Source organism: Oryx dammah, unplaced genomic scaffold, assembly GCF_014754425.2.
Source record: "Oryx dammah isolate SB20612 unplaced genomic scaffold, SCBI_Odam_1.1 HiC_scaffold_29, whole genome shotgun sequence".
Lineage (NCBI taxonomy): Eukaryota > Metazoa > Chordata > Mammalia > Artiodactyla > Bovidae > Oryx > Oryx dammah.
This window is the reverse complement of record NW_024070213.1, coordinates 91,977,111-91,987,793: the sequence shown is the minus strand read 5'-3', so window position 1 is coordinate 91,987,793 and position 10,683 is coordinate 91,977,111. Positions and strand designations below refer to the sequence as shown.

The 10,683-nt window shown below is 42.1% G+C and overlaps 1 protein-coding gene across 1 annotated transcript in view; it reads left to right on the top strand.

Moving 5' to 3' along the window:
• The first annotated feature begins 6,947 nt into the window (after nucleotides 1-6,947).
• METAP2 (methionyl aminopeptidase 2) overlaps nucleotides 6,948-10,683 on the top strand; it is a 29,356-nt gene continuing 25,620 nt past the window's right edge. The window contains exons 1-2 of the mRNA XM_040234295.1: nucleotides 6,948-7,263; nucleotides 9,097-9,201. Coding sequence (XP_040090229.1) covers nucleotides 7,113-7,263; nucleotides 9,097-9,201 — 256 coding nt within the window. The 5' untranslated portion in view covers nucleotides 6,948-7,112. The remainder of the gene's footprint in view (nucleotides 7,264-9,096; nucleotides 9,202-10,683) is intronic.

Genomic DNA, 10,683 nt, shown 5'->3' with positions numbered 1-10,683 from the left:
CTCTCCACTCTGTTAGCTCATAATAATAATTTTAGAAGACTGTCCAACTTCAAAAACTAGAAAATACCATACTCTCAGAAAACAGCTCTTTAAATGTATTTGAATTTTTAAATAAAATGAAGGGACTTACTTGAAGGGAACCACTGCTCTAGAATCTAAACTGCCATCAGAGTGATCTTTTACAAATGACCATGTTTTCCTAGGTTGAAGACATCTGTATTACATAAATATATACATTTATCCACATCATCTATATGAATATCATTTTACTGGCTTTTAATGGCTATACAGTTTTAAAAAAATATTTATTTTGGGGATGTATTGGGTCTTAGTTGTGGAGAAGGCAATGACAGCCCACTCCAGTATTCTTGCCTAGAGAATCCCAGGGACAGAGGAGCCTGCTGGGCTGCTGTCCATAGGGTCACACAGGGTTGGACACGACTGAAGCGACTTAGCATGCATGCATGCACAGGTCTTAGCTGTGCTACACTGGATTTGTGGTGGGCACATGGACTTCTTTCTAGTTGTGGCACGGGCTTAATTGCCCTGCCGAATGTGGGATCTTATTTCCCTGACCAGGGACCGAACCCGAGTCCCCGCATTGCAAGGCAGATTCTTAACCACCTGACCACCAGGCAGGTCCTGGCTACACAGTATTGTTCATTGTGTTTGCATGCTATGGACATGCCTGTGGTAGTTTATTTTAGGCATTTAAAAAAATATTAAGTTTAACTAGTCCCTGCCACATATCACCTTGAGGCCTTACAATAAAAGTGATACTCTTTAGGGTAGGGTAGAAAGCCATTTATAATATGGTCTCAATTTACCTACTCCTCAGCAAGAAGTTCCCCTAAACATGCCACTGTCAACTGAAAAATAATGCACAAAAAGCACAGAGTTATATTTTATTCAGCAGATATATTTAGGACTTCAAGCTTGGCAGACAGCCTTTCATATAAACACTGAGAAAACTGTTCCAAAGAGTAAGAGAGGGAAGCCAGGACATAGAGGGGTTTCTGCAGCACCACTACATAGTCGGAATAAAAGGCTACTATTAATAAAAGAAAAGTAGATATCCCAAGTTAAGGAATTGAGCACCTTTCTATGTATTGGATGATGTACAGTCTGGGATCACTGAAATCATTCCTTTGATATACACCTCAGCTTCCCTGGTGGCTCAGAGGGTAAAGCGTCTGCCTGCAATGCAGGAAACCCGGGTTCGATTCCTGGGTCGGGAAGATCCCCTGGAGAAGGAAATAGCAACCCACTCCAGTATTCTTGCCTGGAAAATCCCATGGATGGAGAAGCCTGGTAGGCTATAGTTCATGGGGTCACAAAGAGTCGGACACGACTGAGCGACTTCACTTCACTTCAGCTATCTGGGCTCAGTATCTTGTGTTTCCTCATCAGGAGTGTCCTTAGGCTGCATTGTTAGGGGTGACTGCAGTCTGATGGCTGTTAGATGGCAGGAAGTCCTCAGAGCTCACCATCAGGGGTGGCTACAATCACTGATAACTTTGACATCCTTTGTTTACTGCCTGTTTATGGCAGGAAATATTTTATTTCTCACCACACTCTTTCATGCCTTTATGCCAGTGGCTCTCAGTCAGGAGCAATTCCCTACCACCCGTCCTCCTTCAATATGGTCTGAATTATATTCCCTCCAATTCACATGTTGAAGCCCCACTCCCAAATGTGATTAAATTTATAACTATATCTGTATCTATACCATATTATCTATATATTTAAAAATTTATAAAGCATTTTTCATGAAGATATGAAAAAAATCCTCAGTATTTCCCTTAATATCAAGCAAACAAACTTTACCATTTTTTCTTAATATATTTCTTATTAACCCATTGCCAAAGGTCACCTAATATGTGTGTGCCTGAAAATATTTAGGCCATCATGAATTCCATACGAATAGAAAAGTTTCAAGACCATGGCTTATTAATAGCAACCTTGGCTAATACATATCACTGTTGTGTCAGATATTTTATCATAAGTGCTTTCTGTTTTGAGATTTCATTTCCATATCCTATGACGTGGCACTATTACTGCCCTCATTTTACAAATAAGGAAACTGAAATTTGGAGAGATCAAGTTATTTGTCCTAAGCCATATCATTAACAATGACTTCAGAGAAAAGAAGGTGGGGGCTAACTATGTTGTCCATTTTGGAATAACGTTTTCTCACAAAAAAATACATTTTCTGGACAAAATAATAAATATTATATTGCAATAAATTGATTTTACAGTAGGAAAAGTATCTCACTAAGGGAAAAAAATCTTATTTTTGCTTGCTTATATAATTAACCATCTGAGACAAAATGACTTCAAATAATGCTAAAAAAAATATCCTAGTCTGTGCTGGTCTTGAGATCTACAGGAGTTTTGGTTTCTTCTCTTTTTTAAAGAAATTTTTTTTTGATGTGAACTATTTTTAAAGTCTTTAATAAATTTGTTACAATATCACTTCTGTTTTATGTGTTGGTTTCTTGACTGCAAGGCATGTGGGACCTTAGGTTGCAGACCATGGATTAAACCCACATCCCCTGCACTGGAAGGTGAAGTCAACCACTGGACTGCCAGGGAAGACTTACAAATGCTCTTAAGTTCTTTTTCATTTTTTAAGTTTTTGAAAGTGAAAGTTTCTCAGTTCTGTCTATTCTTCACGACCCCATGGACTATACGGTCCATGGAATTCTCTAGGCCAGAATACTGGAGTGGATAGCCTTTCCCTTCTCCAGGGGAATCTTCCCAACCCAGGGATCGAACCCAGGTCTCCCACATTGCAGGCAGATTCTTTACCAGCTGAGCCACAAGGGAAGCCCAAGAATACTGGAATGGGTAGCCTATCCCTTCTCCAGGGCAGCTTCCCGACCCAGGGATTGAACTGGGGTCTCCTGCATTGCAGGCAGATTTTTTTACCAACTGAGCTATCAGGGAATTGGAGGATAACTGCTTACAATGTTGTGTTGGTTTGTGTTATACATCATGAATCAGTCATATATATATATATATATATATATATATCTCCCCTCCCTTGTGAGTCTTCCTACCCAATCCCCCCAATCCTATCCTTCTAGGTCATCACAGAGCAGCAGGCTTGGCTCCCTGTGTTCAATCCCCTATAATCTTACTTAGGTTTTCCATATTTCTCATTCCTTTACCCCATTCAATTTCCTCTTGTAGAAAAAAACAAATGAAGAAAAATGGTGAAAATAAGGCATGCCACAAGTGGAAGACCTGGGTTTGATCCCTGGATCAGGAAGATACCCTGAAGAAGGAAATGGTAACCCACTCCAGTACTCTTGCCTGACAGTATGGTAGTGAATATTTGCTGGATGCTAATTTTCCATGAAGTAATTTTACTATTACCTTAGAAGTTTTGTTTTCTTGTCTCTTTTTAGAAAAGAAAAGGTTAAAAGTAGAGTAAATTCCTCTGAAGCAAAAAAACCAGTATTTCATCAGTGTATTTTAACATCTTATTTTTTTTTCACTGAAAAGATTTTATTTTGACATTGATAACTCTGTAGATCAACTTATACCTCAAGAAACCTTTTGTCAGAATTTACCTACTGACCCTATAGGTTCTGTCCCCCAGGATCCTGAGTCTCCTGTACTAGGACTGAGGTAGTAGCCATGGCCCAAGTGTTCCCTGAACTTGCGGAACTGGGAAGAGTCACAACAAAGCTAGAAGGCATTTTTGATATAGCATATCTTACTCATAAGTATGTTAAAAAGCTTCTGGCAATAGCTTTGCACCTCAACAAGGGTGAGCTTTGATTTCTCCAGAGGTTGACAGTCACATCTTTGCCTCCAAACTGCAGATCTTTTAGGTCCTTTTAAAGTTCCTCACATTTATGACAGACTAACTTGGAATATAAAATAATAAATGATGTAAGCAAAGTATTAGTATTCTTTTATCCTTATTTATATGTCTGACTCTACACATGGACATCACCAGATGGTCAATACCGAAATCAGATTGATTATATTCTTTGCAGTCAAAGATGGAGAAGCTCTATACAGTCAGCAAAAACAAGACTGGGAGCTGACTATGGCTCAGATCATGAATGCCTTATTACCAAATTCAGACTTAAATTGAAGAAAGCAGGGAAAAACAATAGACCATTCAGGTATGACCTAAGTCAAATCCCTTACGATTATACGGTGGAAGTGACAAATAGATTCAAGGAATTAGATCTGATAGAGTGCCTGAAGAACTATGGACAGATGTTTGTGACATTATACAGGAGACAGGGATCAAGACCATCCCCAAGAAAAAGAAATGCAAAAAAGCAAAATGGCTGTCTGAGGAGAACTTACAAATAGCTGTGAAAAGAAGAGAAGCGAAAAGCAAAGGAGAAAAGGAAAGATATACCCATTTGAATGCAGAGTTCCAAAGAATAGCAAGGAGAGATATAAGAAAGCCTTCCTCAGTGATCAGTGCCAAGAAATAAAGGAAAACAACAGAATGCGAAAGACTAGAGATCTTTTCAAGAAAATTAGAGATATCAAGGGAACATTTTATGCAAAGATGGGCTCAATAAAAGACAGAAATAATATGGACCTAACAGAAGCAGAAGATATTAAGAAGAGGTGACAAGACACAGAACTGTACAAAGAAGATCTTCACGACCCACATAATCACGATAGTATGATCACTCACCTAGAGCCAGACATCCTGAAATGCGAAATCAAGTGGGCCTTAGGAAGCATCACTACTAACAAAGCTAGTGGAGGTGATGGAACTCCAGTTGAGCTATTTCAACTCCTAAAAGATGATGCTGTGAAAGTGCTGCACACAATGTGCCAGAAAATTTGGAAAACTCAGCGGTGGCTTCAGGACCGGAAAAGGTCAGTTTTCATTCCAATCCCAAAGAAAGGCAATGCCAAAGAATGCTCAAACTACCACACAACTGCACTCATCTCACATACTAGTAAAGTAATGCTCAAAATTCTCCAAGAATTCAGTACATGAACCGTGAACTTCCAGATGTTCAAGCTTGTTTTAGAAAAGGCAGAGGAACCAGGGATCAAATTGGCAACATTCTTTGGATTATTGAAAAAACAAGAGAAAAACATCTATTTCTGCTTTATTGACTATGCCAAAACCTTTGACTGTGTGGATCACAACAAACTGTGGAAAATTCTGAAAGAGATGGGAATACCAGACCACCTGACCTGCCTCTTGAGAAATCTGTATGCAGGTCAGGAAGCAACAGTTAGACTTAGACATGGAACAATAGACTGGTTCCAGATAAAGAAAGGAGTATGGCAAGGCTGTGTATTGTCACCATCCTTATTTAACTTATATGCAGAGTACATCATGAGAAACCCTGGGCTGGATGAAGCACATGCTGGAATCAAGACTGGTGGGAGAAATATCAATAACCTCAGATATGCAGATGACACCACCCTTACGGTAGAAAATGAAGATGAACCAAAGAGCCCCTTGATGAAAGTGAAAATGGAGAGTGAAAAAGTGGGTTTAAAGCTCACCATTAAGAAAACTAAGATCATGGCATCTGGTCCCATCATTTCATGGTAAATAGATGGGGAAACAGTGAGAGACTTTATTTTGAGGGGCTCCAAAATCATTGCAGATGGTGACTGTTGACATGAAATTAAAAGACACTTGCTCCTTGGAAGAAGTTATGACCAATCTAGGCAGCATATTAGAAAGCAGAGACATTACTTTGCCAACAAAGGATGTCTAGTCAAGGCTATGGTTTTTCCTGTGGTCATGTATGGATGTGAGCATTGGATTATAAAGAAAGCTGAGCGCCAAAGAATTGATGCTTTTGAACTGTGGTGTTGGAGAAGACTCTTGAGAGTCCCTTGGACTGCAAGGAGATCCAACCAGTCCATTCTGAAGGAGATCAGCCCTGGGATTTCTTTGGAAGGAATGACGCTAAAGCTGAAACTCCAGTACTTTGGCCACCTCATGCGAAGAGTTGACTCATTGGAAAAGACTCTGATGCTGGGAGGGATTGGGGGCAGGAGGAGAAGGGGACGACCGAGAATGAGATGGCTGGATGGCATCACGGACTCGATGGACGTGAGTCTGAGTGAACTCCGGGAGTTGGGGATGGACAGGGAGGCCTGGCGTGCTGCGATCATGGGGTCGCTAAGAGTCGGACACGACTGAGTGACTGAACTGAACTGAAGGTTACCAGTGGCTACCACGCAACCACATAACAGCTGACATTTTTCACGCTCTTTCTTCTCAGCAGCACTCAACGCAGTTGGTCACTCCCTCCTTGAGACGCTATGTTCCTTTAGCTTCTCTATGAATAAACGTCTTCTTATCTTTGACTTCCCTGGTGGCTCAGACGGTAAAGCGTCTTGCTTACAATGCGGGAGACCCGGGTCCGGTAAAGCGTCTTGCTTACAATGTGGGACACCTAGGTCCGATCCCTGGGTCGGAAAGATTCTCTGGAGAAGGAAACGACAACCCACTCCAGTACTCTTGCCTGGAAAATCCCATGGACGAAGGAGACTGGTAGGCTACAGTCTATGGGGTCGCAAAGAGTTGGACACGACCGAGCGCCTTAACTTTCTTTATCTCTGACTCCTTCAGTCAGGGCCTTTGTAGGTACATCTTCTTAACAGCTTGGACAGCCTCGCCGTGAGCTGTAATAGTGAATAAAAACGCAATCCTTTCGAGTTATAAAAAAGAGGTGTATACAAGGTAAGGTATTTTTTTCGACCTTCTCGCTTCTGGTGCGCAGTATAAAACCACGAATCTAAAAGTTTTCGGTTTCAGTCGAGGGGCCTCTCTCCCGCCGGGGGAAACACCTGTCCATAAGTCAGGCACCGGCTTTCAACCTGACCCTAAGCAGGCAAGTTTGCCCGAAGCGAGGGAAAAGGGAAAAAGTCTGGTTTCGCCAAGCGTTTCACGTTCTCCTTGGCCGCGCTCCCGCAGGCTTGCGGTGAGCCCGGCCCCTCCCCGCGCGCCGCCCTTACTGTCGAGTCCTCCGTAGTCCCAACATTCCCCGCGCCTCTACCATCGAGAGCAACTTCCGGCGTCTCTGGTGTAGGTGGGTGAAGAAGGAGCGGGCCCTCGCTCTTCTGTTTCAGTGCCTCGCGCTCTCTCGGGCAACATGGCGGGTGTGGAGGAGGCACCGTCCTGCGGGAGCCACCTGAATGGCGACCTGGATCCAGACGACAGGGAGGAGGGAGCTGCCTCTACGGCTGAGGAGGCGGCCAAGAAAAAAAGACGGAAGAAGAAGAAGAGTAAAGGGGCTGCCACAGGTAAGGAGAGTTTTATGTTTTCCTAGCCCCCGCCGGGATGGCCGAACCGCTGGACTCGGGCTCGGCGTTGGTGACAGGGCCCGGGGACTGAGCACCCTGGAGTGATTCCCAGGACTGAACGTGTGTCCCGGGAGAGCTACAGATTCCCAGTCCCGGGAAGAGGTGACTTCTTCCAGGCGTCTTTTGGGTGTGGGATGGCGGAGAAGAGGGTGCCTCGGTTTCTGTGCGGTTGCTGGGGCAGAGCTTCTAAATTGCCGGAACTTCGCTCCCACGCAGACAATGCGACGGACTTGAAGCTGTGCCCTGGGCCCAACCCTTCCACCTTGCGGGTTGGCCTCCTTGAAAATCTGGTTCTGACCACACTGCCGCCTCTGTGCTGGAGAGACGTGGGACATATTTTCGCCGAGAGTGGGGGTGAAGTGGGCAAGTCTTAGTGCCTGGACTGCACCAGCTCCTATCATCCTAGTTTACGGAGGGATTTTTTTGTGGCGCGCTGCACTTTGGGGTTGCGTGTGTGTGTGAATTTGGGGTGTGTGTGTGAGAGAGAATGCCCACGCGCTCTTGTCACTGTTTGGGTGGGTAGGTGTATGCGTGTGTGTGATTTTGTGGCGCGCTGCACTTTTGGGGTGTGTGTGTCTGAGAATGTGCTCTTGTCACTGAGTAGTAATAGCAGGATGTGTGGCTGCGGTGCGAATCCTCACTGCCTAGCTTTGGGGCTTTTAGGCCTGAATTATGATGCCACTTGTAGGCAGTTTGGGTAGAAATATTCTTGAGTCCGAATGAAGCTACTCTAAATCCACTGGTAAGGCAAAGAAAACAGCTGAAAGTTTACAGTTAGATTATAAGTTAGAAACTTAAATATTTGAATATGAGAAGTCATTGTTTTTGATGCATCGAGGCCTTCGTTTTAGGAAAAACTATTTGTACTGTTAAAATCATCTGCAGAAAGAATGAGAGAAAAATGGAGAGGCCAGAAGTGATGAGGTGGAGTTGAGAGAGGTTGAAGAGGTTAACCTGTATCTTTCTGAAATTTTGATTAATTGGGAGTTGAAGAGGGAGAGTTGTAGGTGCTGGGACACTTTCAAAGCAAAATTTAATTTCAGGACATGGTCTGGTGGCTGTTGTGGCTTTCAGATGAAATCCAAACTCTTCAGTTTGTCTTTTAAGGTGTTTAGCAGACCGACCCTAATATGTTTTTAACAGTTGTGTATCTCAGTATGAATTCTCTACCGTAGCTAGCATGTCACCTCATTATGTACTACCTGGTAATACTACCTCTTTTTACCTATTACTCCTATAGCTAGATTGTAATCCCTTCTAGAGCAGGGCCTGGTCTTGTGTTTAGCTGTTGGGGAATTTTGTTTTTTTAGTAATGGAATAACTTTTCCTATATATTTTGATTTTACCCTGCTCAGCTTGACAGGTTCTTTTTATCTGAACCCCTTAAGCTTCCAGGATTTCCCACAGACATCTTCTTACTAAGGCCTTAAGCCTTTATTGCCCATCTTAAATTCCTGTTTGGTTAATAAAGTATTTGCTGTAGATTAATTGTTAAATACTTTAGAAAGTTAAGCTACTTAAGGGTAGGGACCAACTCAACATTTAGCTCCTAGCAGAGAATGCCTAAATGAGTATCTTGTTAAATGGGCAGTACCACTTAGATATGTAAGACTTTTCTGTCATTAAATAAGTTCTATTCTCCTTACAGTGTTTCTGTTTTCGTTTCCTGAACCTTGTCAGGAAGAGTTATGTGTTTTTTAGGATCCTTAGAACATATTCTAGTGGGAAGATACCTTTGTCAGATTTGATTTAGTTGTTATATTTGATCAACAGGGCAACAGGAACCTGATAAAGAAGCAGGAACCTCAGTTGACGAGGTGGCAAGACAATTGGAAAGACAAGCATTGGAAGAGAAAGAAAGAGATGATGACGATGAAGGTAAATGGTTAATTTTAATTTTATGGTTAGGAGGGCAAGAAAATATGACATTCTTTGACCAAAGCTGCTTATTTGTTGATATAATCCAATATTCTTGGATTATATTGGATATTTTACTTAATTGATATTAAGTAAATATTGGATATTTTATTAATTGATGTTTAAGCCTCAATGTCACAGGTAAAAACAAAAAGGTATTTATTAGCAACTCTTTAAAAAGTTGGATATGTTGAATGCATAAGTAACACAGATCTCAGCTTTTTAAAATGTACTTGGTAGAAAGCCGAGTAGTAGATGAGTATTAATAAGATAAAATTGAATGAATGTTGATCTTGAACTTTTATTGAACAACTGATATGTACTAGGCACTATCTTAGGTTACTTCCGTCCATTTTTATTTTACCCTTACAAAAACCTAGCAAACAGGAAATGATAGTTATGTGATTTGCCCAATCTGACACAGCTAGTATGTGTAAATAAAGTCAGTTTCAAATCTAGCACCTGTGCATGTTAAGTCACTTGAATCATGTCTGACTCTTTGTGACCATATGGACCGTAATTTGCCAGTCTCCTCTGTCCATAGGATTCTCCAGGCAAGAATACTGGAGTGAGTTGCCATGCCCTCCTCCAGGGGATCTTCCTGATTCCAAGTCTGTTCCTTGTACTCTATCAAAGGTACTTTTACTTATTTTCAAAGGAGCACATTGGAGTGCTTCTAAAACCTATCATGAATCCACTGGCCCCTAATCTTGTATTTTGGAGCTTTTGCCAAAGGTTTCTATAAAGACAACATTTCTTGGAATTGTAGGAATTGATGCTATTAGTAAGACAGTGGAGGGAGTGATTAGTTGGGAGAACTATTATTCTATAGCCTCTTTAGGCAGAAGAGGAGATGGGGCTTCCTGTTCTTAATTATATACTGCTGTGAGCTATTGTTCCTCAAGCACTGCCAGCTAGAGCTTATGCCTTCCAATCTTTAGCAACAAATACCTGCTGTACTCTTTTCGCATTAGGATAATGCAAAGCGCTTATGCTTCCTTTAGGAAGATAAGTTCTGTAAGCCTTCAAGGAGATTATGGTCAAATTTAGTAAAAAAAAAAAAAAAGCCAAGAATTGATACCAAACATGGACACTGGGTTGTAGCAAAGGAAAGTACAGTGCTTAATTGCAAGATGCCAAGCAGGGAGAATGGGCATCTCATGCTCAAAAGCCCTGAAGGCTTTTTGTTGTTCAGTCACTCAGTCTTGTCTGACTCCTTGCAACCACATGGCTTGCGGCACTCCAGGCTTCCCTTTCCTTCACTATGTCCTGCCATTTGCTCAAACTCATGTTCATTGAGTCAATGATGCCATCCAACCATCTCATCCTCTGTCACCCCCTTCCCCTCCTGCCTCAGTCTTTCCTAGCATCAGAGTCTTTTCCAGTGAGTCAGCTCTTCCCATCAGGTGGCCAAAGTATTGATGCTTCAGTGTCAGCATCAGT